We start from the raw sequence: 27,275 nt of genomic DNA on the forward strand, positions 1-27,275 counted from the left end.
CCAGCTGAGGCTGCAGAGCTCAGGCTGGGGGTGATGATCAATGTCTCAGCCGATTCCCTATATCTGGGAGCTCCTACACGCACAGCCTTCCCCTAGCAGGGGTGGCTGGCACACTCACTCTAACTTCCTTCTCCACCCATGAGGCAGGATGTGGGCGCAACCCACTCTGCTCACAGAGGGGGGAGCTGAACTGGAATGAACTATTCCAGCTCAGAAACACTAAACTGAACTTAAATCCTTGCCAGAACATTGCTGCCACCTGCTGGTGAACGTGGAAATTACAACAATTATACATTTGACAAGGTTTAGAATGCACAGTTGTGAGGATATTATGTGAAATTACATGAGATGACAAGATTAAGGCTCTTAACAGATTGTAGCGGGGTAAAAGAGTTTAGTAACACAACTCTGGGGTGTTACACTTGCATTCCCCATGTAATAACAATTCTGGGGCATCTATTCTTATGGCTCTATGTTGTGCTATTCCTCTATTATTCCTGCTTGAAGTTACAAACTTACATAACTTGAAGTTTGCAGTTATGATCCAGATAGGTGTCACTAGTTGTGGTGTGTCCCTGCACAGGCAGCACTGACTGGATAGAGTCAGACTGTGCATGGACATGTCCTTCAGCTGAAAAGACCCAGCTGGACTTTCATTGCAAACGTATAGCAATTAATTCACAATTTCTAGCAGGAATAACAGAGGAATGGCACAACATAGAGTCAAAAGAATAAATGCCTCAGAATTGAAATAACATAGAGGATGCAAGGAGTTACTAAAACTGATATGGAAGTAGAGGAGACAGCTCCTTAAAGTGGCTTAACATGGGCAAGTCGCTATGGCATAATGTGGCTCCCAGTCAGGGGTGGACTCAGAACTTTAAGTGGCCCTGGAAAAAATGCTAAAAGTTGCCCTGTTTTGTAGTTGGGTCCAAATTGATGGAAGGCAGGACCAGCAATACCATATTGTGGCACATTATACCACCCCAACAGAGCCAAATACCACAGTCACACAAAATACTTCCCCAAAAACTTCCACTGGCCAGCTGTGAGGAGGACTTGGGTGGCCCCCAGGGCATCGGCCCACCGGGAAATTTCCCTGTAAGGTCTATGGCCAATCCACCCCTACTCCCAGCATTAATAGTGCCCCCCAGAATTGATAATGCCCCCCATTAGTACCCCCCAGAATTAATAGTGTCCTCAGTAATAGTAGTGCCCCCCCATAATATTAATGCCACCATTAGTGCCCAAACTACATGACAAAATCATTTTTCTATCTGGTGTAGGATGTCTTTGTGGTACTTGTGGTCCGCTGCGGGCATCCTCCATTGCAAGCATTTTTTGCTGGGGATCGCCATTAGCAACAGACCACATGCGCAGGTTTTGCTCCCCCAGGTATAGATGCACAACTGCATATGGGGTTGAGCATTTCCTGCCTCTTAAGACCACGTTATTTTGTCATGTAGTTTGTATATGTATGCCTGGAGGTGTATAAACTACCATCCATAGGCAACATTTAGGTGCACCTGTGAGGCCTGCGTCATATTAGTCAGCCATGGGTGGGACTCCCAGCCTCCACCCATTGTATGTGTGGTTTCACACTGGAGGCAACTGGGAGCTGTTTGCTGTGAGTCGGACCTCATGCTTCTGTAATTCTCCCACTGGCCCCTGGTACTGCCCATACGGCACAGGTACGGTAGCGTTAGGTCCCGTGCCACTTGAGATACCTTGACGGGGTGTGCAGGCTCCGGTATGTCCTAAATACAAGGATATATTGGCTAAAGTCTCATTTTAACACCAATGTGAGGGTTTAGTCAGATTTTGTTGATTGCATCCACCACAGTAGTGCACCTATTCTTGTAAATGTTTACACCATTAGTGCCCCCAATAATATTAATGCCCCAGTTAGTGCCCCCCAGAATTAATAATGCCCCCATTAGTGCCCCCCAATAAAATGAATGCCCCCAGTAGTGCCCCCAGTAATAGTAATGCCTCCATTAGTGCCCCCCAGTAATAGTAATGCCCCCAATAGTAACTGCAAAGAAAAAAAGGGGTCAGTCAGCACATCCCAATGCGCAGGTGCACGCTGCTGTGGCTGAAAACACAAAGAAAAAAATACAATGCAACAGCAAACCAGAGTGGACCCAGCATACATGTGGAGCCTACACTCCCTGAATTGTATGATAGCCATCATGGCACATAACAGGTAGAATTTAGTGTTAGGACCCGTCTTACAGAGATCGCCTTAACGTGTGGCAGACGGGCCGGAATAATTTTGTACAAAATGTATTTGCCAAGAATCTCAAATTTACTTAAAGGGATTCTGTCATCAGATTTTAGGCCTATAACCTAAACATATGGCCAGGTCCCTACTAATACCCTGAATCCGAAACTGACCTTATTAAATGCGCCCGTGGCTCTATTATCATATAAAACAGGTTTATATAACCTGTCACTCACGTACCAAATGTGTCCAAGGGGACGTCTCATCATGCAGGGTGCCCGGCTGCAGCCATCTCCTTTCGGTGCCCAGCGATGCGCCCGTGCGGACTCCTGGCAGCGGCCTCGTTGAGCGAAGTGCGCATGCGCCGTCCGGCGCACTTCGCTCAAACCTGCCTTGACCGCCCTATTGCGGCCATCCTCTCACAGCCGCACGGGATCTGGCTGAGGGGGAGGATGATTTCGGAGGCGGTGCTGAGGTGAGGGAGGCGGCGATGACGTGAGGTAGGCGGTTCTATTGAAAGGGAGGGCGGCGATTTCTAGTCGGAAGGCGGCGCTGGGCACCGAAAGGTGATGGCTGCAGCCGGGCACCCTGCATGATGAGACGTCCCCTTGGACACATTTGGTACGTGAGTGACAGGTTATATAAACCTGTTTTATATGATAATAGAGCCACAGGCGCATTTAATAAGGTCAGTTTCGGATTCAGGGTATTAGTAGGGACCTGGCCATATGTTTAGGTTATAGGCCTAAAATCTCATGACAGAATCCCTTTAATAAGCGTAGCATTAGCATTAGAATACTTTTTTGCCCTTTATTTGGTTTGCAGAGTGCTGTTGCATTGTATTTTTTTCTTTGCCCCCAGTAGTACCCACCAGTAATAATTTTGCCCCCTAGTAATATTAATGCCCCATTAGTGCCCCCCAGTAATAGTAATGCCCCATTCACCTCCTCCATTTGATGGCGCTGCGGTGAACACTCTCTGCTGACTGGAAGCTCAGTACAGGACCTGCGCTCCAGCGTGATGACGTCTCGCAGGTCCTGTCCTGAGCTTTCAGTGAGCAGAGAGTGTTCAGCACAGCGCCATCAAATGGAGGAGGTGGGTTTTTTATTTTCTTCTTAATACAAGTGAGGGAGAGGGCAGGAGTTAGAGGCTGCACTAATGACTATGAAAGCGCTCCATATAGGCACCGTCCATATAGGTACAAAAAAAATACTGGCACTGGCAAGGGCACTAAAATACCAGCTTGGCCGGTGAGATACCAGCCGGGTGGCAACCCTAATTACTAGTAAATTCTGGTCTAAATCCTAAGGGCCCTATTACACTGGCAGATAGAGCAGATGATTGTCGGGAGGGAAGCGTTCCTTCCCTGCAATCGCCTGCTCACTAGAGGAGGAGAGCGCAGCTATTACATGCAGCAATCTCCTCCTCAGTATGGGGATGACTGATCGCTAATGCCATCGCTTGTGCCTGTACGGTCTCGTTGTTTGCTGGCAGCGGAGCGCCTATTACACAGTGCGTTCATAGGAACGCTCATTAGCGATCATCTTAACAATAATCTGCCCGTGTAATAGGGCCTTAAGCATAAGTTTTGGAATTGCTGATTCTATTCTTCAAAGACTTGAAGTCTAATTAGTGAATATCTCTGGGGCGGCACTGCTGCTATCCACATGAGAAAGGAGCCCCCGGCGACGGCCACACGTGCGCTGCCGCGTCATTCCAAGTCTATGGGACTGCTGAGGAGAAGCCGAGTACAGCACCGGCCTGTTTATTAATGGGACTGTCCGCGGTAGCGAGCAGCTTGTGCATGTTTGCATACAGAAGGGGTTTAGAGGCTTTTTTGGGACATTCCTGGCAGAACATGGACAAGGCCAAACATTTTCTGTGATTTGGAATTGAAACGTTGGGCGGTATGTGCCTGGGAGGACCAACAGCCAAGCCACAAGGTGGTAAGCCCCCTCAACATGGAATGCTCTATGTGCAACCTGTATCCGTGCACAGGGGTCAGTGTGGGCCGCTGCCACCCTAAAGGGTTTGTCCGATCTGTGCCAACCTACCGACCACCCGGCGATGGGAAGCTTTACCAATAAGACTCTCACTGATCATGAGAAGGGGACCCCATGAACCCTGCAGGCGGCCCCCCTAAATGAACGTGCACTGCTGCTCCATTCATCTCTATGGCACTGTCAGAGATAGCGGGTTCCATAGAGATGAATGGAGCAGAAGTGTGCATGCTCAACCTGCAGCTGCGCTCATTTCGGGCTGCCCCTCTTCTTATGATCGGTGGGAGTCCCAGCAGCAAGACCCCGCAGCGATCAAATAGTTGTCCCCTATTCTGTGGATATTGGATAACTCTAATTATCAGAGTACCCCTTTAAGGTCCAAGTGATACCCATCCCCTGTATTCTTTTAGCCTTGTGATGGGGGGGCAGTAGGATATAGAATCCATGATTGCCAGCTGCAGGCCATGGCATGACTTATGGCAGTTTATCACTAGATTAATAAGCTGCATGTACAATTTTTACAATTCACTGAAAACTAACCCAATTCCTGCAGCACTGAAATAGCGCTGCCCATAACAAAGATGGCGGCGCGGCCTGCCGTGACGTCATCAGCCGGCGCCGGATGTTGTAGCGGAGACGGTTCCGTGTCGCTTTGTATTGACGTCCTCAGGAGTCTGCTGATTTCTCAGCGCGGTGCTCCGAGCTGGAGGGACGGGAGCCTGCGGGGTACGTGTGTGCGGGGCTGGGGGTCCGGGCAGAGCCCGCAGTCACATACATTAGGTTTCTGGCTGGTCATCCCCAGTCTAATATCTCAGTATGGCGACTTCTAATTTACCCTGATCGCCAGTGGGTACCCCCCAGGCGCCCAGTCAGAGGGGTGCAGCACTGGTATGTAATACTGGGGGTCTGATCAGCTTATTGGTCACAAGGGGGTCACCTGACTGGCTTTTTAAAGGGGTCGTCTGGGATTTTTTATTTTATGCCCTATCCTCAGGATAAGCCGTCAGTATCTAATTGGCGGGGGTCTGACGTTCTGCACCGCTGACCAATCAGGCGTGCAGTAACCGGCCTCGTCAGACCCCCGCCAATCACATCCATCCATATAAAATCCCTGGACAACCCCTTTAAGAACGCCTTACCGATCCACCGCCTCTCCTGTGCCGTCGCTTCCTGGACCGCCGCTCTTCTTTCTGTATGTCAGCATGTTATGTGACCGCGGCAGACACTGGGGGTTTGGCCGTCTGTCCTTCTGACCCATCACATAAGGGTCCGGTCGCTCAGATCATGTAACGACTTACTGCGCAGGCGAGCGATTTTCCCCCCCCCCCCCTGTGATTGGCTTCCAGGAAGAACTGACCGGGGGAGAGAAAAAGCAGCCAACATGGCCGACATCAGCGGTCCGTTAGCCGGGCAGGAGACGGTTGTGCGGTATTTCTTGCGCTGTCGTTGTTTGCATGTCTTCTTGGTGAGATGTAATAACGGCTGCTTCTTCTGTCCGTGAGGTAGTCACGTAGAGGATGACGACCGCAGCGAGGCCGACGTTTGAGCCAGCCAGAGGTGGCCGAGGGAAAGGAGAAGGGGACCTCAGCCAGCTCTCCAAGCAGTACTCCAGCCGGGACCTCCCGTCACACACAAAGATCAAGTACAGGTACTGCATGGCGCCAGGTGCGCGGTGGTGTTAAAGGACTGAAGGTTTTGTCTTTCTGTCATTGAATGGCCAGTTAAAGGGATTGTCTAGCTTTGGCAGTCTTTTTGGCCTCCGCCCACCTTGTGAGGGGGACGGGTCTGCCAAAGCCGGACAACCCCATTAAAAAAAAAAAAACGTATCGTGACTTGAGTAGGAATTCACTAACGAGAAAAATACCGCACCAAGAAAAAGTTGTTGGAAAGAAACTTTCTACGTTTGACTGTAATGATGATGAATGGAAGTGGTTACAATATTAGGGTCCGTTCACATCTGCGTTTTTGCTGGATCCGGCAGGGATCAGCAAAAACACTTCCGTTATTACAATACAACCGGCTGCATCCGTTCTGAACAGATCTGGTTGTATTATCTCTAAAACGAACAAGACATGTCCAAAAAAAAACGGATTCGTCTTGGTTAGTAACCCATGACAGACACAAAAACGCTGCTTGCAACGGAATGCATTCTGATGTGAAAGTAGCCTTAGGGAGAAAGCCTGGATACGGGAAGAGATGCGGCCTCCACCCTGGATACGGGAAGAGATGCGGCCTCCAGCCTGGATACGGGAAGAGATGCGGCCTCCAGCCTGGATACGGGAAGAGATGCGGCCTCCAGCCTGGATACGGGAAGAGATGCGGCCTCCAGCCTGGATACGGGAAGAGATGCGGCCTCCAGCCTGGATACGGGAAGAGATGCGGCCTCCAGCCTGGATACGGGAAGAGATGCGGCCTCCAGCCTGGATACGGGAAGAGATGCGGCCTCCAGCCTGGATACGGGAAGAGATGCGGCCTCCAGCCTGGATACGGGAAGAGATGCGGCCTCCAGCCTGGATACGGGAAGAGATGCGGCCTCCAGCCTGGATACGGGAAGAGATGCGGCCTCCGGCCTGGATACGGGAAGAGATGCGGCCTCCGGCCTGGATACGGGAAGAGATGCGGCCTCCGGCCTGGATACGGGAAGAGATGCGGCCTCCGGCCTGGATACGGGAAGAGATGCGGCCTCCGGCCTGGATGCGGGAAGAGATGCGGCCTCCGGCCTGGATGCGGGATGATATGCGGCCTCCGGCCTGGATGCGGGATGATATGCGGCCTCCGGCCTGGATGCGGGATGAGATGCGGCCTCCGGCCTGGATGCGGGATGAGATGCGGCCTCCGGCCTGGATGCGGGATGAGATGCGGCCTCCGGCCTGGATGCGGGATGAGATGCGGCCTCCGGCCTGGATGCGGGATGAGATGCGGCCTCCGGCCTGGATGCGGGATGAGATGCGGCCTCCGGCCTGGATGCGGGATGAGATGCGGCCTCCGGCCTGGATGCGGGATGAGATGCGGCCTCCGGCCTGGATGCGGGATGAGATGCGGCCTCCGGCCTGGATGCGGGATGAGATGCGGCCTCCGGCCTGGATGCGGGATGAGATGCGGCCTCCGGCCTGGATGCGGGATGAGATGCGGCCTCCGGCCTGGATGCGGGATGAGATGCGGCCTCCGGCCTGGATGCGGGATGAGATGCGGCCTCCGGCCTGGATGCGGGATGAGATGCGGCCTCCGGCCTGGATGCGGGATGAGATGCGGCCTGCGGCCTGGAGGCGGGATGAGATGCGGCCTCCGGCCTGGAGGCATACCGATTCTGTATGGCAGTCTGCAGCCCATTTGCCCATAGATGTTACAGCTGGGCCTGTAGGTCCTGCACACTTGTAGGTTGGTGAAGCTGACGTCCCAGCTGCTCCCATAGGTACTCGACTGGCAATAATAATGGCAACTGGAAGTGTTGTAATCTGGAGGAGAACCTCGGGAACCCTTGCTGCGTGCGGCCGAGCATTATCCTGCTGAAACATCTGCCCTGCCATGAGAGGAACACATGTGGCTGCAGGATGTCCTGGACATATCGCTGAGCTATTAGTGTCCCTCATATCACATCTAGAGGTGACCGACTGTTGTATGCGATGGCCCCCAGATCATCACCCCAGCAGTTGGGGAGGTGTATCACTGCAGAGCAAAGGCAGGATTGAAGCTTCCACCACGAGGCCTCCATACTCAAACCTGACCGTTATCGGATCCCAAACAGAACCTGGATTCATCACTAAAGACAATGCGGTTCCAGTCTGCAGCAGTGCAGGTTTCTCTTTCTTGACACCACTGCAAACAAAGGTGACGATGGCTGCATGTCATCAATGGCAGGACATGTAATAGGCGCCAAATTTTCTTCTGCTAAGCAGCTGGAGACTGTCCGTGCAGTGAAGGGGCCACCTGTGTCTGGATGGTGGACAACGAAGCTGGGAGCTGCTCATGCTTGGCGGTGGGTCAAACAATCCTCTCTACTAGTGTTCTGTCTGCGTCGTCCGGAGCCTATTCGCTATGTGTGACCTCACGTAACCACTGCTCTCAACAGCTAGGTCAGAGTGGACTAGATGGCGGGCAATATGCTGAAATGATCGCCCTGCTTCTCTCAGGCCAACGATGCCCTCCTCTCAAAGTCTGTCAACTGGGCAAAATGTCTTTGAGTGCATCATAGACCTGTCTGGCTGTGAACAATTTCCCACCGAGTGGTACACTACCCAAAAGTAGCCTCTGAGAGCCTTTTTATAGGCCAGCTGGGAAGCACTTTTGTGGCAAGACCCAGTGTCTAATCGGACCACTCCTGTAATCACATGTCTGCCTGAGACGTAACCGCAGGACTATTTCTGCAGCAATCCGACATTTCTGTCTGGGTGCGGTATCACTTTTGTCAGTGTATGTGAGGAGATGCTTGTCTGGATCTGTAATGCTGTGTATGTTTGTAGACAGACCACCCAGGATGCCCCCGAGGAGGTGAGAAGCCGCGACTTCAGGAGGGAACTGGAAGAAAGGGAACGTGTTGTTGTCAGAGACAAGAACAGGGACAGACCACCGAGAGGTACGCACTGAGCCTTTATGCCGACTTTTCACGGTTTTGTTCCCTTCGTGATGCAGTCTATAGGGGGCACCACCGTCGTCTTGAGAATATTATGACACTGTTCTTCACTCTTAAAGGGGTTTTCTCATCTCAGACATTTGGGGCATTTCTATGGGGCCACCGAAAATAGCCGAGCGTTTGCTCGCCTATTGCCGTCTGCCCCATAGAAGTGAATGGGAGCGTGCCGCGGGGATTAGCGCTTGGTGGTGGACAGACCCCGGGAAATCTGGGGTCCTCCAGCCACAGCGCCCCCTGCTCCGTTCTCGATATAGGTGCGGGTACCAGCAGTGGGACCCGCACCTATCAGACAATGGGGGACATATCCTAGCGATATGCCCCCATTGTCTAAGATAGGGATACCCCTTTTAAGCAGAGATGAAGGCCTGGGTGTAGCTTCCTTTTATATAGGCTATTTTGCCTCCCTTAGAATATCATTGGGCTATGCATTACTTACACTGATCCCCATCAGTGCCAATGGACTACCATTTAAAGGGGTTTTCCAGGCTTTTAATATTGACGCCCAGCACCCCTGCCGATCAGCTGTATGCAGAGAGACAGGAGGTGGCACGTGCCGTCTCCTCATACAGCTGATCGGGTATTGATGACCCATCCTTAGGACAGGTCTTCAATATTAAAAGCCTGGAGAACCCCTTTAATAGTAAATGATACTCTTTCTGTATCAGTTTATCAAGGTTTGCAAGGACACCTTTTTAGTGGCGCTGTGGAACAAAAATGCGCCATGGCGGTAAGTCGTATTCTTATTTCTGTGGGATCTGCACAGAGCATTAGAGGATTAGCCTTAGGGTCACTGCACGCGTTACGGAATACACCCATTTTTTATTTATTTTTTCTGCCTGGATTTTGTGTGGAAAAAACACACATTTTCCACGCGTATGCTGTGCGGCATTGAAAATCCGCAGCATGTCCATTGTGTGTGCTATCCCGCACCTTCTGTAGAGAAGTTTTCCCCATAGAGTTCAATAGGGTTGTTAACGTAAACAGAAAATCCCCGCCAAAAAAAACCGCACCAAAACCGCGATAAATAGCGCCCTGCTGCTCCATTCATTCCGTATGGGAGCACCGGATAAAGCCGGGCGCTGTACTCCATAGAGGATGAATAGAGCAGCAGGGCACGTGCTTGGCTTGCTGCGCTGTCGGGCTGTGGACACGAGACCCCAGTTCTGGGGACCATGGGGGTCCTAAGTATTTAGATCCCCAGCGATCAGTTAGTTATCCCCTATCCTGTGGGTAGAGGATACCTTTAAAGGGAAAGTGTCATCAGAAAAATGACCTATTGTTTAAATCACATTTTTAGGTTAAACATGTTTAGTTTTTTTTTATGATGTCACTATCAGTGCGCACATACTCCTGCAATTTTCCCACTGGCCACTAGGGCTAATAATAAATCATGATTTCATGTTCTGTACAGGTAACATTTCAGTAGCCATTATCATTATCCCCGTCGGCAGAATTACAATGACAAGTAACACCTGTGTATAGATAAGACAGGATCCATCTTTCACAATAGGCGATATCACAGCTTATCAGCCCCTCCTGACCTCTGCGCAGGTCACCGAGCATGCCCTGAAAACTCGGTGAGGTCCCCTCCGGTCACATGTGTCAGTGGTCCATGTAGCTGCTCCCAAAAGACAGGAAGTCTTCGTGGCCAGTGTGACAACTCCACGATTATATGCAATCTAGAGGCATGGAAAAATAAAAAACTTACCAAAAATTCTTAATAAAGAAAAAAAAAAAAAAACCCTGTTTAACATAAAAACGTGATTTTAACAATAGGTCATTTTCCTATGGACACTTTCCTTTTAATACTTGGCCCCGAAGGTTCAATTCCCTGACAGCAAGTAGAGATAAGGATTTAGGAAATGTAGTACTAAACAGCACGACTCTTCACTGCGCAGGGAATCGGCTATCCTCTTTATACGCGCTGAATGCATTTCATCTTTTTTTTCCCTCCAGAACACACGTCCTCTGTGTCCAAGAAACCGCGTCTGGACCAGATCCCTGCAGCCAATCTAGATGCTGATGATCCACTGACGGATGTATGTACTTCTTTATACTTTTTTTTTTCCCCCTTTAGGCCACATTCACATGACCGTGGGGCCGCCGTGCCGATGTTACAGACCGCAAACTGCCTATCGACACAACATGGGCACTGGCAGCGTGAGCTCTGCATCGCGGTGCGGACCCATTGACTTCAATGGTTACGCCATCTGCAAGATGCGCCAAAGATATGTCATGTTCTGTCTTTTGCAGCGCAGAGGCACGAACCCTGAAGCCGACAGAAGGGCTCCGGGGTCAGTGCAGAGGCACCGCAAAAGATGGGGTGTTCTATCTGTCGCTGCATCTTGCCGACCCTTTGAAGTCAGTGAATCTGCATTGCAATGTGGAGCTCAACCGGCCGATATCTTTGTTTTGTGGACAGGCGGTTTGCGGTCTGTAACGCGGGCATGGCGGCCTTATCGTGATGTTAACAGTGAGGAGGGTGCAGCGCAAAAGAATAGAACATGATCTATTTTTTTTGCGGTGCAGACAAATCACGGACCCATTCTAGTTGAATGGGTCTCGATCCGTCCCGGACGCTGCATGGACGTTGCCCATGCATTGGGGACTGCAAATTGCGGTCCCCAATGCATGGAACGGCCGTGTGCATGAGGCCTAAGGGTACTTTCACAATAGCGTTTTTCTTTTACGGCATAGAGTTCCGTCCTAGGGGCTCAATACCGGAAAAGAACTGATCAGTTTTATCCCCATGCATTCTGAATGGAGAGTAATCCATTCAGGATGTCTTCAGTTCAGTCTTTTTGACTAATCAGGAAAGAGATAATACCGCAGCGTGCTGCGGTTTTATCTCCGGCCAGATCCGGCATTTTTTTCTCATAGGAATGTATTAGTGCTGGATCCGGCATTCAAAATACCGCAATGCCGAATCAGTCCTTCCAGAAAAAAATAAATGCCGGATCCGTTTTTCCGAATGACACCGGAAAGACGGATCCGGCATTTCAATGCATTTGTCATACGGATCAGGATCCTGATCAGTCTTACAAATGCCATCAGTTGGCATACGTTTTGACTGATCCGGCAGGCAGTTCTGGCGACGGAACTGCCTGCCAGATTCCTCTGCCGCAAGTGTGAAAGTAGCCTAAGTCATAATTTCTGGACAGCAGATTTAACCTCCTCAGGACCGCCGTACGCAGGATTGCGTCTTTGCGGCGGTCCTGTTGTTCTGGGTGGACGCGCCGGTGCGTCCTCTCGCGAGACGCGAGATTTCCTGTGAACGCGCGCACACAGGCGCGCGCGTTCACAGGATCGGAAGGTAAGCGAGTGGATCTCAAGCCTGCCAGCGGCGATCGTTCGCTGGCAGGCTGGAGATGTGATTTTTTTAACCCCTAACAGGTATATTAGACGCTGTTTTGATAACAGCGTCTAATATACCTGCTACCTGGTCCTCTGGTGGTCCCCTTTGTTTGGATCGACCACCAGAGGACACAAGCAGCTCAGTAATATGTTGCACCAAGCACCACTACACTACACCCCCCCCCTGTCACTTATTAACCCCTTATTCACCCTTGATCACCCCTGATCACCCCATATAGACTCCCTGATCACCCCCCTGTCATTGATTACCCCCCTGTCATTGATCACCCCCCTGTAAAGCTCCATTCAGATGTCCGCATGATTTTTACGGATCCACTGATAGACTGATCGGATCCGTAAAAATCATACGGACGTCTGAATGCAGCCTTTCAGGGGAGTGATCAATGACTGTGGTGATCACCCCATATAGACTCCCTGATCACCCCCCTGTCATTGATTACCCCTCTGTCATTGATCACCCCCCTGTAAAGCTCCATTCAGATGTCCGCATGATTTTTACGGATCCACTGATAGACTGATCGGATCCGTAAAAATCATACTGACGTCTGAATGCAGCCTTACAGGGGGGTGATCAATGACAGTTGGGTGATCACCCCATATAGACTCCCTGATCACCCCCCCTGTCATTGATCACCCCCCTGTCATTGATCCCCCCCCCCCCCCTGTAAGGCTGCATTCAGTCATTTTTTTGGCCCAAGTTAGCGGAATTTTTTATTTTTTTCTTACAAAGTCACATATTCCACTAACTTGTGACAAAAAATTAAATTCTCACATGAACTCACCCTACCTCTCACGGAATCCAAATGCGTAAAATTTTTTAGACATTTATATTCCAGACTTCTTCTCACGCTTTAGGGCCCCTAGAATGCCAGGGCAGTATAAATACCCCACATGTGACCCCATTTCGGAAAGAAGACACCCCCAGGTATTCCGTGAGGGGCATATTGAGTCCATGAAAGATTGAAATTTTTGTCCCAAGTTAGCGGAACGGGAGACTTTGTGAGAAAAAAATAAAAAATATCAATTTCCGCTAACTTGTGCCAAAAAAAAAAAAATTTCTATGAACTCGCCATGCCCCTCATTGAATACCTTGGGGTGTCTTCTTTCCAAAATGGGGTCACATGTGGGGTATTTATACTGCCCTGGCATTCTAGGGGCCCCAAAGCGTGAGAAGAAGTCTGGTATCCAAATGTCTAAAAATGCCCTCCTAAAAGGAATTTGGGCCCCTTTGCGCATCTAGGCTGCAAAAAAGTGTCACACATCTGGTATCGCCGTACTCAGGAGAAGTTGGGCAATGTGTTTTGGGGTGTCATTTTACATATACCCATGCTGGGTGAGAGAAATATCTCGGTCAAATGCCAACTTTGTATAAAAAAATGGAAAAAGTTGTCTTTTGCCAAGATATTTCTCTCACCCAGCATGGGTATATGTAAAATGACACCCCAAAACACATTGCCCAACTTCTCCCGAGTACGGCGATACCACATGTGTGACACTTTTTTGCAGCCTAGGTGGGCAAAGGGGCCCACATTCCAAAGAGCACCTTTCGGATTTCACTGGTCATTTACCTACTTACCACACATTAGGGCCCCTGGAAAATGCCAGGGCAGTATAACTACCCCACAAGTGACCCCATTTTGGAAAGAAGACACCCCAAGGTATCCCGTGAGGGGCATGGCGAGTTCCTAGAATTTTTTATTTTTTGTCACAAGTTAGTGGAAAATGATGATTTTTTTTTTTTTTTATATTTTTTTTTCATACAAAGTCTCATATTCCACTAACTTGTGACAAAAAATAAAAACTTCCATGAACTCACTATGCCCATCAGCGAATACCTTGGGGTCTCTTCTTTCCAAAATGGGGTCACTTGTGGGGTAGTTATACTGCCCTGGCATTCTAGGGGCCCAAATGTGTGGTAAGGAGTTTGAAATCAAATTCTGTAAAAAATGACGAGTGAAATCCGAAAGGTGCTCTTTGGAATGTGGGCCCCTTTGCCCACCTAGCCTGCAAAAAAGTGTCACACATCTGGTATCTCCGTACTCAGGAGAAGGTGGGGAATGTGTTTTGGGGTGTCATTTTACATATACCCATGCTGGGTGAGAGAAATATCTTGGCAAAAGACAACTTTTCCCATTTTTTTTTTTATACAAAGTTGGCATTTGACCAAGATATTTATCTCACCTAGCATGGGTATATGTAAAAAGACACCCCAAAACACATTCCCCAACTTCTACTGAATACGGAGATACCAGATGTGTGACACTTTTTTGCAGCCTAGGTGGGCAAAGGGGCCCATATTCCAAAGAGCACCTTTCGGATTTCACTCGTCATTTTTTACAGAATTTGATTTCAAACTCCTTACCACACATTTGGGCCCCTAGAATGCCAGGGCAGTATAACTACCCCACAAGTGACCCCATTTTGGAAAGAAGAGACCCCAAGGTATTTCGTGATGGGCATAGTGAGTTCATGGAAGTTTTTATTTTTTGTCACAAGTTAGTGGAATATGAGACTTTGTAAGAAAAAAAAAAAAAAAGAAAAAAATCATCATTTTCCGCTAACTTGTGACAAAAAATAAAAAGTTCTATGAACTCACTATGCCCATCAGCGAATACCTTAGGGTGTGTACTTTCCGAAATGGGGTCATTTGTGGGGTGTTTGTACTGTCTGGCCATTGTAGAACCTCAGGAAACATGACAGGTGCTCAGAAAGTCAGAGCTGCTTCAAAAAGCGGAAATTCACATTTTTGTACCATAGTTTGTAAACGCTATAACTTTTACCCAAACCATTTTTTTTTTACCCAAACATTTTTTTTTTATCAAAGACATGTAGAACTATAAATTTAGAGCAAAATTTCTATATGGATGTCGTTTTTTTTTGCAAAATTTTACAACTGAAAGTGAAAAATGTCATTTTTTTTGCAAAAAAATCGTTAAATTTCGATTAATAACAAAAAAAGTAAAAATGTCAGCAGCAATGAAATACCACCAAATGAAAGCTCTATTAGTGAGAAGAAAAGGAGGTAAAATTCATTTGGGTGGTAAGTTGCATGACCGAGCAATAAACGGTGAAAGTAGTGTAGGTCAGAAGTGTAAAAAGTGGCCTGGTCTTTCAGGGTGTTTAAGCACTGGGGGCTGAGGTGGTTAAAGAGGGATCTGCTGCCCAGAAGCAAGAATTCTCTGTGGAAATGAGCTACTGCAGTAGCAATCACTTCTCCCCGTACAGAGGAAATGATTGCGACCTGTAAATGCAGCTCTCGCCTCCTCTGACCAGCAAGCAGTTATTGGGATATCGGGAATTAATGGTTCAGTCCCAAAAATTGCCGTCTCTGTTGGCCCATGTAAAGGATCCTTTTAAGAATTCACAGATAAAAAAGGAATACAAAAAGTCTGCCTTGAAGTGAACTAGGGCCCGAGGGCATCTTGCCTTTTTGGTTGTTGACTGGTGGCGTATTGCTAGGATATGCCACCAGTGTCCGATAGGTGTAGGACCTGCACCTATCTCTAGACTGGGGCCATCCAAGAGAGCACCACGCAAGTGCTGCCACCTTCCTTTCACTTCTGTGGCAGTGCCGAAAATGGGTGCTCTGCTATTTCCAGAACTCCCATAAAGAAGAATGTAGTGGCGGCCTCGCTTACACTGTGCGCTCTCCATTCCCTTCTAAGGGAGTTCCGGAAATAGTAGAGCACAATTATTTTTTTATTATCTGATTATGTGTAAGGCAGAGATGCAAAACTACAGCTTTTGTTAAGGGGTTAATATTTAGTGAAGTACATAGATATCAAAGTGTGAAACAACTGAAAATATGTCATATTCTAGGTTCTTCAAAGTAGCCACCTTTTGCTTTGATTACTGCTTTGCACACTCTTGGCATTCTCTTGATGAGCTTCAAGAGGTAGTCCCCTGAAATGGTCTTCCAACAGTCTTGAAGGAGTTCCCAGAGATGCTTAGCACTTGTTGGCCCTTTTGCCTTCACTCTGCGGTCCAGCTCAGCCCCAAACCATCTCGATTGGGTTCAGGTCCGGTGACTGTGGAGGCCAGGTCATCTGGCGCAGCACCCCATCACTCTCCTTCATGGTCAAATAGCCCTTACTTTCAAAGTTTTCCCAATTTTTCGGCTGACTGACTGACCTTCATTTCTTAAAGTAATAATGGCCACTCGTTTTTCTTTACTTAGAATTTGTATTATGGCAAGAAAAAAGCAGCTAACAGTCTATTCAGTAGGACTATCAGCTGTGTATCCACCTGACTTCTCAACGCAACTGATGGTCCCAACCCCATTTATAAGGCAATAAATCCCACTTATTAAACCTGACAGGGCACACCTGTGAAGTGAAAACCATTTCAGGGGACTACCTCTTGAAACTCATCAAGAGAATGCCAAGAGTGTGCAAAGCAGTAATCAAAGCAAAAGGTGGCTACTTTGAAGAACCTAGAATATGACATATTTTCAGTTGTTTCACACTTGTTCGTTATGTATATAATTCCGCATGTGTTAATTCATAGTCATGAAAATAAAGAAAACTCTTTGAATGAGAAGGTGTGTCCAAACTTTTGGTCTGTACTGTGTGTGTATATATATATATATACAATATATAATGCTATTGTAACACTGCAAGAAAATAAATACATACTATATATATATATGTATGTATTTATTTTCTTGCAGTGTTACAGTAGCATTCAGGTTTATTACATTCTCTCGGCATCTCTTCTACCCCTTCGGAGGTGTGATGCCGTGTAGGCATTCTCCCTGTGGGGGAGGGGGTGCTCGGGCAGAGAGAAGTCAGACACTGTGGTTTCTGGAAGACTTCAGGGGGTGCATCAGGAGATTATCTTGGCAGGAACTTGAAGTCTCTTCTTGGCTTTTCCTTTAGGAGGATGAAGACGAGGATTCCGATGAAGACAGCGATGACGACACCGCAGCCCTCCTGGCAGAATTGGAGAAAATCAAGAAAGAGCGGGCAGAGGAGCAGGCCCGCAAGGTAAGACGCGGGCGCTGATGGCAGACTCTGTTTCTGTGCAAATTTGAAGCAAAAACCTTTCACAAGATAAGAGCTTTGGAAATGGACTTAGTAAATCTGTTCCATCTACTGATCTAAAATCTCTGCCAACTGCACCTGGTGAGGGGACTATGACAACTCTTCTGAGCATAGTTCCGTCATGGCTTTAGTAGTTAGTTGCTGCCTACAGAGCTAAAGCCCGCACATCCGAGCCGGTGACGTCCCCGCGCTCACTGCGCGCCTAGCAGTGCAATAACACAAACAAAATGCTCCGATGCTAATATCAGGGGGCTGCTGGGGTGAAAATGTGGGTATGTCTGGGTTCATCTCTGAACACGGAAAACCCCTTTACGGCAGGATAGTAACATTTCACACACAGATAAGTCTCTGTAGGGATCGCCTCAGTCGTCTTGGTCTCTGGAGAAAGGGCTTCTCTCTATTAACTCCCATTTATTGCAGTTGAAGCGCACATGTACTGGGAATAGGGCTGCAGTAAACGATTATTTTAGTAATGGAGTATTCTACCATTTTTTTTGTTTTTACTATTAATTGAGTAATCTAATTAGAAAAAATGAATTAATAGACTGTTTCCTTTTATAAAAGCTCATCAGACCCCCTACCATCAGTTCCCAACACCCTTCGTTCTCCCCTGTGCGATCAGCCCTAGTGCATCAGTTCCCCCCCAGTGCCGTCAGCTCTCCCCCCCCCCCCCCCCCACCCCAGTGCCGTCAGCTCCCCCCCCCCCACCCCAGTGCAGTCAGCTCTCCCCCCACCCCCAGGACAGAAGGGCCGAGCATTATTTGCTCCCTTTCCTTGATCTTTGGGTCCATCCCCCCTCTAAGAGTCCATTCACACATCCGTATATGTTTTGCGCAAAACACGGGCACCGGCAATGTGCGTTCCTCATTTTGCGGACCGCACATCGCCGGCGCTAAATAGAATATGCCTAATCTTGTCCGCAATTGCGGACAACAATAGGACATGTTCTGTTTTTTTTCGGCAACAGAATTGCAGACCCGAAAGTGCAGATCCGCATTTCCGGATCCGGGCAGCACATCGTGCAGCCCTATAGAAATGAATGGGTCCGCAATTCCGTTCCGCAAAATGCGGAACAGAATTGCGGACGTGTGAATGGAGCCTAATATTGTAGTTTCTCTGGAGAGGGGAGTTCTGTACAGTTTCTAAGCAATATGCCCCTCTTCTTTCCACGGGCCCCATAGGCACATGACTGGCCCCTGCCCCCTTTCCATCATCCTTGGGGCCGTTCCCCCTCTAATGCCTCATGCACTCGACCGTATCGGTTTTGCCATCTGCAAAATACAGATGCTGCCTGTGTTGCATCCGCATTTTATTTGCAGACCCATTTGTGGTCCTCATTTTGCCGACCTACTTTATCTTTTTACGGATGCTTATGTGCGTTCCCCAAAAAGAGAGAGCATGTCCTATACTTGTCCGCAAAATGCGGACCCATTGAAATCAGTGGGTCACCAAAAATGCAGATGCAACACGGACAGCATCCCTATTTGGCTGATCTGCATTTTGCATGTAAAAATGGATATGGTCGTGTGCATGAGGCCTACTAGTGTAGGACGGGGAGTTCTGCGCAGGTTCCAAGCAATGTGGCCCCCTTCTTTCCAAGGGCCCCATAGCCTTTGCTCCCTGTTCCCCACTCTAGTAATGTAGTTCCTCTGGAGAGAAGTTCTGCACAGATTCTATGCAATGTGGCCCTCTTCTTTCCAAGGGCCACATGGTCTGCCTCTATGGTATATGTGCCCTTCACTGTGGGCTGTTTTCGTTTAGTCCATTGACTTCACCTCCGGCGCTCCACATGTTCTGAAACTACAACTACCAGAATGCTCAAGTCACCTCTGTAGGAAGAACAGCTGAGCATGTGTGCATACTGGGAGTTGTAGTTTCATAGCAGCTGGAGTGCCGAAGGTTGCCGATCCCAGGATTACACTGTAAAAACGGAGCTCCATAATGATCGCCCGATGACGGGACACCGAGATTTCAGAAGTGGTTTTAGACCTGAACCTTGTTCCCACGTGTCCTCTCCTCGGCTGCAGATCTTTAACATTCCTGTCGCCTGATCCCGGCACATGGATAATCTAATCTCGCAGCGACATATTTTGACCATTACGCATATGACTGGAGCGGGGGGCACAGTAGCTGCGGTTTGGCACCGTATAATTGGATAGGCCTTTGCTGCCAAGGCAGGGGTCTCCGGGGCAGTCTGGCAGGGGCTGTGAATAGAAATGCTGGCTGCACTCATATATAATAGGGAAAGGTTACCCATCTATTTTTGGTCACGGCGGTAAATGAATTATAACTCCTTGGTGACCAGCCTGTTTTGGGACCATTTTTTTATTTTATTTTTTTCACTGTCGCCTTCCAAGAGCGGTAACTTTTTCTATTTTTTTTATCAATGCAGCCGTATGGCGGGACAAGATGTAGTATTTAATGGCACCATTTTGGGGAGCCCATAACTGACTGATTTATCTTTTATTAACTCTTAACAGCACTATTACAGAGATACCAAATACATATAGGTTTTTTTGTATTTTTTTTGCACAGTAAAAGTTTATGGATCGCCGCATCCTATAACTTTATTTGTTTTTCTCTCCATGGAGCAGTTGGAGAGCTTGATTTTTGAAAAGACGACTTTTAAGTTTTTATTGGTATCATCTTGGGGTGCATAACATTTATTGATCTTTTTTTTTTTATTACGTTTTTGTGTCAAATAAGCAAAGAAAAAGCAATTTTGGCTTTTTTAAAATATTTTTTTAACAAACTTTATTTCACTTTTATCTTAGAAATCTTACAAATCTTCTGATTGCACACATAGTACACTGTGCTACTTGGGCCTCCTGCACACAAACGTGTGCGCCCCGTGGTCGTGCTGCGAGCCGCAATGCACGAACACCGTCCGTGGGGCAGCCGCAGCAGATCGCGGACCCATTCACTTTAATGGGTCCGCAATCCAGCCGTTCCGCAAAAAGATGAGACATGTTCTATCTTTTTGCGGAACGGAAGTACGGGACGGAAGCACTCCGTAGTGCTCCCGTAGGGTTCCGTTCCGTGCTTCTGTTTCGCATCTCCAGATTTGCGGACCTATTCAAGTGAATGGGTTCGCATCCGTGATGCAGAATGCCCACAGAATGGGGCCCATGTATAGCTGATCCGTAAATGCGGTCCGCAATACGGCCACGTTCGTGTGCAAGAGGCCTTATGTAGTACAGAATACTATATACTGTCAGTACTATACTGATGGGACCATAAGGCTGTGCCTCTGTGCTACTCCACACTGAGTGCAGGCCTGGTTGGGGTCTTTATTCAGCCCCCAGCTGATATATTAAGATAGCCCAAGATTTAATTTGCAGGGTGCCAATGCCTGTGAGAGGGAGCCCCTTCCCTCTAAACCACTTATATGCAGCGGTCGCTATTCACTGCAGCACCTAATGGCGCAGATCGTTGCTTCTGCTGATCCGTGCCATTGGCTCAGGAGCCGGGCTGTCATGAGATGGAAGACCCATACAGTCCTTAGACTAGGCAGCTTTCACAAGGCCGTGATCTAGCCTAAGGCTCCTTGGTCACTGCCATAAATAAAGGTTTTTGTGAATTTTTCCATTTTCTTTTGTAACGTTTTTATTTCAATCCTTTTGTAGAGTATTATTATTTTACCTGTTTATTATAGATTTATGTGTTTGTGTTCTCCTGTGAGCAAATTCATTATTCTCGTCACTGTGACAGCATCACTTCGTATACCCTAACAGTAGGCCAAGTGAACAGACGGCCCTGGGGCCCTTGGGTAACGTGGTGACACATTTGAAGCAGCGAGCCGCCTTCAGTCTTGCCACAGCCTTCTTGACCATAGCAATCAAAGTGTAAAAAGCAAGGATTTGAGGTTTCTCTGAGTATTAGGCCTCATGGCCGCTATTGTATTTTTTTTATCCCTGTGTTGAGGTGTATTCCCATGGCCGTGTCCGGGCGGCCGCGTGGCAAAAGATAGGACATGTCCTATCTTTGGCCACAACATGTGGATCGCGTTCCCATTGAAGTCAGCGGATCCTCCAAAAGGGCTGTGTGAATGCACCCTTAACCCACACCTTTTGCGGACAGCCCACCGACCTATTCGTTTCTATACGGCTATGCGCACATCTGTATTTTTTGCGGTTCTGTGTGCCATTCCGCAAATTATATATCCTATTCTGGTCCGTACTGTGGATGGATGAGAATCGTCCTTTCTACTGATCGGAGAGAGAGAGAAATGTGAAATGTACATGGACAGTACCGTGTCTGTATTTTGCGGATCCATGGCTTGCATACCGAAATACGGATACGGTTGTGGGCATGAGGCCTTAGGTTGTAGATGGCTCCAGGGTGGCACAGGACACCAGTGCAGGATTTATTCTCAGCACCGTAAAAACAGGTATAGGCTGTACTACATTAGGCAATCTTATGGACAATCCACTTCATGGGGAGTTATACCAAATGACAAACTCTGCTCTGCTGCATTTGCAGGTACCCGTGACGCCATGATTTCCGTCTCATTACTCGGCATGCTTTTACGCCTCATCTAGTTGTAATTATTTCCCTGCCCTTTGTTGTCTTCACACGAGCACAGAATTTGGGTCAGGCCGGGTGGCACGCAGAGCGCGGCGCTATTCACTGAAGCCAGAAGAAGGCATCTCCAACAAAGAGCTTGCGGCCCCTGTGTAATGACGTGCGGGGGCCACAATCTGATGACCTGTCATTTCCTTTTCACTAATCTTCCTGTAATGGAAACTGAAAGGTCCTTTGTGGCCGGACTGTAATCGCTGCTCACGACCGTCACGTACTTTCTTCGTCTCCTTCTACTTGCGCAGGATTATGGTAGAAATTTTTAGGGAAAATGTCAGACTTTTCTGAATTCCCTTCTGCCTGCAAGTGTCTCTGAAGGATTTTAGCGTTGGCAGCCCAAGGGACTCCCCAGTGTTTGATCATTGTGGCTAGGCTTGTTACAGTAATTGAGCAGCACATGATCAGGAGTGTTTCTGAGCTTTTTATACGTAAGAATATTTCAGTTCACTGACTGTAGCAGAGATCTTGAAAACTGATACCAAGTTTTTATGCCCTAGCTCACTTGGTGATCGAATTATATCGGATTCACAGTTACAGCCTGATGGAGCACAGCGTTATGCTCCGGAGCTGCGTTCACAGTTCTTAAACATGACTTGTCACCATAAAATGCAGTGCTGTCTACAGGCAGCGTGTTATAGAGCAGGAGGAGCGGAGTAGACTGATATTGTATAGTTTTGTGGGAAAATATTCAGTAAAATTTGCAATTTATACATTTAAATCTTTCTAATTTTTTCTTTACGGGGGAGGTGTTATCAGTGACTGACAGCTATCGCTGTATACACACTTACACAGAGAATGCTACCAACCACTGATAGCAATACAGATTGGTAGCTATACTGTATGAGAGGGTAAAATCCACAGTGACAGTCCCTGGCATGCTCTGTTTTTCACCCAGCTCTGGAGTATAATACAGGATGTAACTCAGGATAAGTAATGTAATGTATGTACACAGTGACTGCACCAGCAGAATAGTGAGTGCAGCTCTGGAGTATAATACAGGATATAACTCAGGATCAGTACAGGATATGTAATGTAATCTGTGTACACAGTGACTGCACCAGCAGAATAGTGAGTGCAGCTCTGGGGTATAATACAGGATGTAACTCAGGATCAGTACAGGATATGTAATGTAATGTGTGTACACAGTGACTGCACCAGCAGAAAAGTGAGTGCAGCTCTGGGGTATAATACAGGATGTAACTCAGGATCAGTTCAGGATAAGTAATGTATGTACATAATGGTTGTCTGCTGCCAGGTGCGGTACAGCTGGCCATAGTGTTGGTAATGCAAGACACTTTTGAATACCTCAATAGTTGTAATATATATGTAATAACTTTTTTTTAAAGTTTTTTTTGTGTGTGCAAAATGATATCCTATTTCTGATTATAAACTCGAAATCATATTGTAATATCTCATGGTATCCTCAAGGCGGCGCCGTGTCATTGCAAGCATTGACTCTTTCATGGCTCTTCCCACCAATAGTCGCAGATGTGAGGAACACCAGGATATTCTCTGATCTGTATTCTCTAATCTTCACAAGCCCAAGGTGATCCCTAATGTGTGTATGTTTAATAAAAGGAACTAGAGCAGAAAGCTGAAGAGGAGAGAATCCGAATGGAGAACATTTTAAGTGGCAATCCCCTACTGAACCTCACCACGCCCGCCGTGTCTCAAGCAAGTTTTAAGGTGAAACGAAGGTAAGTTTCCTGCATAATGGTGGAGATCCGAAAAAGCGCTGGTAAATCTGACGGGGTCACCACTGGCGGCACGGTTTGATCAGTGGTGTTTATGGAGGAACCTCTAGTGATTTTCTCTGTTCGGAATGACTTCAGGTACACTCACTGACAAGATAGACATGTCTCAGGCCGATATGTAAAGGGTTACAGGTGTGGTCTGATTAGACACTGGGTACTTCCACAAGAGGGCAGAAAAGTGCTTTCCAGCTGCCCTATGAAAAGGCTCTCAGAAGTCACTTTTGGGCAGTGTACCTCTTGGTGAAAGATTGTGCACTGCTAGACATGCCACAATGGCGCACTTGAAGACTTTGCCCAGATGACCGGCATCATTGAACTCAGAGAAGCAGGACGGTTATTTCAGCGCATTGCCCGTCATCTAGGCTGTTCTGACCTAGCTGTTGGGGGCAGACGCACACACTGAGAAGCGGCTCTGGACGGACCAGACAGACCACCAGAACAGAGGATTTAGTTTTTTTATTTTATTATTTGTCAATGAGTGTATTTACACGGACCCCGGGGCGGCTAGGGAAAACTCTCCTACTCTTTAGGAATAAGAGGGCTGTATGTAGAAGAAAACAAGGACCCCTCTAATTGAGCCTTTCAGAACGTGGTAGATATTGTGTATTGTCAGTCATTTACCAGTATCCTCCAAACATTCCTCTACTGTCTATCTTCTCGTTTAGTAGACTAATGGCTGTATATTTAATATCAAATCTGTTCTTGAAGTGGTATGATATTCCTGGCAAATCAAGAGGATATGCCATTATTGAGATCTGAGATGCCAGTCCCACCTCTAGGACCCACACCTATCTCTACAACTGAGGTTCCCTGCCCTCGTCCTTCCCGGTAAAGTGGCAGCTGCATCAAGGCCAGGAAAGTAGAGGCGGCCATGCTTGTGCACTGCTCTGTCTGTCTGCTTGACTTTCTGCGATTCCCATAGAAGTAAACGTAAATGGAGAGCCGTGCACATGTGCGTCCACCCTATTAATTCTCGGCCTGGATGCAGCGATTAGCGGCCCCCTCACCAGGCGGGATAGGGTTTAGGGACATATATGATGGATATTCCATAAATGTAGAAATCACAGAAAATAAATGCCTGAGTTAGGAATTCTCCTTTTAGGCAACTGTGTCGGAGAAGTTGTCAATTACTGTGTGTGGATGAGGGATGCAGGACTCACAGGCTTTCTCTATATGTGGGTGAGGGAAGCAGGACTCACAGGGTTTCTCTATATGTGGGTGGGGGAAGCAAGACTCGGGCTTTCTCTATATGTGGGTGGAGGAAGCAGGACTCGGGCTTTCTCTATATGTGGGTGAGGGAAGCAGGACTCAGGCTTTCTCTATATGTGGGTGGGGGAAGCAGGACTCACAGGCTTTATATGTGGGTGAGGGAAGCAGGACTCACAGGCTTTATATGTGGGTGAGGGAAGCAGGACTCACAGGCTTTCTCTATATGTGGGTGGGGGAAGCAGGACTCACAGGCTTTCTCTATATGTGGGTGAGGGAAGCAGGACTCACAGACTTTCTCTATATGTGGGTGAGGGAAGCAGGACTCACAGGCTTTCTCTATATGTGGGTGAGGGAAGCAGGACTCACAGGCTTTCTCTATATGTGGGTGAGGGAAGCAGGACTCAGGCTTTCTCTATATGTGGCTGGGAGAAGCAGGACTCAGGCTTTCTCTATATATGTGGGTGGAGGAAGCAGGACTCACAGGCTTTCTCTATATATGTGGGTGGGGGAAGCAGGACTCACAGGCTTTCTCTATATATGTGGGTGGAGGAAGCAGGACTCACAGGCTTTCTCTATATATGTGGGTGGGGGAAGCAGGACTCACAGGCTTTCTCTATATATGTGGGTGGGGGAAGCAGGACTCACAGGCTTTCTCTATATATGTGGGTGGAGGAAGCAGGACTCACAGGCTTTCTCTATATATGTGGGTGGGGGAAGCAGGACTCACAGGCTTTCTCTATATATGTGGGTGGGGGAAGCAGGATTCGCAGGATTTCTCTATATATGTGGGTGGGGGAAGCAGGACTCACAGGCTTTCTCTATATGTGGGTGGGGGAAGCAGGACTCACAGGCTTTCTCTATATATGTGGGTGGGGGAAGCAGGACTCGGGCTTTCTCTATATGTGGGTGGGGGATGCAGGACTCGGGCTTTCTCTATATGTGGGTGGGGGAAGCAGGACTCAGGCTTTCTCTATATGTGGGTGGGGGAAGCAGGACTCGCAGGGTTTCTCTATATGTGGGTGGGGGAAGCAGGACTCACAGGCTTTCTCTATATGTGGGTGAGGGAAGCAGGACTCAGGCTTTCTCTATATGTGGCTGGGAGAAGCAGGACGCGCAGGCTTTCTCTATATATGTGGCTGGGAGAAGCAGGACTCACAGGCTTTCTCTATATATGTGGGTGGAGGAAGCAGGACTCACAGGCTTTCTCTATATATGTGGGTGGAGGAAGCAGGACTCACAAGGTTTCTCTATATGTGGGTGGGGGATGCAGGACTCGGGCTTTCTCTATATGTGGGTGGGGGAAGCAGGACTCAGGCTTTCTCTATATGTGGGTGGGGGAAGCAGGACTCGCAGGGTTTCTCTATATGTGGGTGAGGGAAGCAGGACTCAGGCTTTCTCTATATGTGGCTGGGAGAAGCAGGACTCACAGGCTTTCTCTATATATGTGGGTGGGGGAAGCAGGACTCACAGGCTTTCTCTCTATATGTGGGTGGGGGAAGCAGGACTCACAGGCTTTCTCTATATATGTGGGTGGAGGAAGCAGGACTCACAGGCTTTCTCTATATATGTGGGTGGAGGAAGCAGGACTCACAGGCTTTCTCTATATTATGTGGGTGGAGGAAGCAGGACTCACAGGCCTTCTCTATATGTGGGTGGGGGAAGCAGGACTTATCCGCGTTTGCGTCTTTTTAAACACCATCTGGTGTAAAAGAGGACTGAAATCTATGGCAGCTCCGAGTTACTGTAGATTTCAGCCTAGGCGCATGGACTGCTGGATTATGTACCTGCTCCTCCTCATCAATTAGGCGCATCCTCCAGCAGTGCAGGGGTTATCTCCGCCTGTCTGTGCCGTATTTTAAAGCCGTGGTCAGTTCAGAGATGCGACTGTGATGATGTTTCTCTCCTCTCAGGTGGGATGACGATGTGGTGTTTAAGAACTGCGCCAAGGGCGTGGATGAGATGAAAAAGGAGAAGAGGTTTGTTAACGACACGCTGCGCTCCGAGTTCCACAAGAAGTTCATGGAGAAGTATATTAAGTAGTACAGTTTTATGTGCTCTGGGCAGAAGACGAGGAGGTCTCACATTCCCCCCCCCCCAACGACTGCGGACATCATTTGGTGGTCATGTGATGGGGAGCGTTCAGGGGCACCTGCCATGTGTCGCCCCCTGTCTTGTACCTGCATGTTCTATGTGAATAAAACCCTCATTGTTTCTTTCTTTTTTTTTTTTTTACTCTTTTTGTTTTTATTCTATATGACGATCCCATACAGATTGATGTGTTATATTAAACTCATTGTCATCTGGTCTGGTAGTGTTATTCAGTGCTGCTGTAAGGTGCACATGTAACCCCCCGCCACCCAAATCATCTACCCAGGCCAGTGATGCCATGTGCCAGAGAGAGACATGAAGCTTCGTGACCTCCCGCAGTCCTCTGCCCAACCAAACTGCCCGAGGGCTGTA

The 27,275-nt window shown here is 48.1% G+C and overlaps 1 protein-coding gene across 1 annotated transcript; it reads left to right on the forward strand.

Moving 5' to 3' along the window:
• Positions 1–4,842: 4,842 nt before the first annotated feature.
• CWC15 (CWC15 spliceosome associated protein homolog) lies at positions 4,843–27,043 on the forward strand. Its single transcript, XM_040426319.1, has 7 exons — positions 4,843–4,950; positions 5,731–5,872; positions 8,685–8,797; positions 10,811–10,893; positions 17,107–17,214; positions 23,431–23,549; positions 26,726–27,043. Exons 2-7 carry the CDS (start codon positions 5,742–5,744, stop codon positions 26,853–26,855), a joined length of 684 nt encoding a protein of 227 aa, XP_040282253.1. The 5' UTR covers positions 4,843–4,950; positions 5,731–5,741; the 3' UTR covers positions 26,856–27,043.
• Positions 27,044–27,275: the final 232 nt, after the last annotated feature.

Source organism: Bufo bufo, chromosome 3, assembly GCF_905171765.1.
Source record: "Bufo bufo chromosome 3, aBufBuf1.1, whole genome shotgun sequence".
NCBI classification, from domain to species: domain Eukaryota; kingdom Metazoa; phylum Chordata; class Amphibia; order Anura; family Bufonidae; genus Bufo; species Bufo bufo.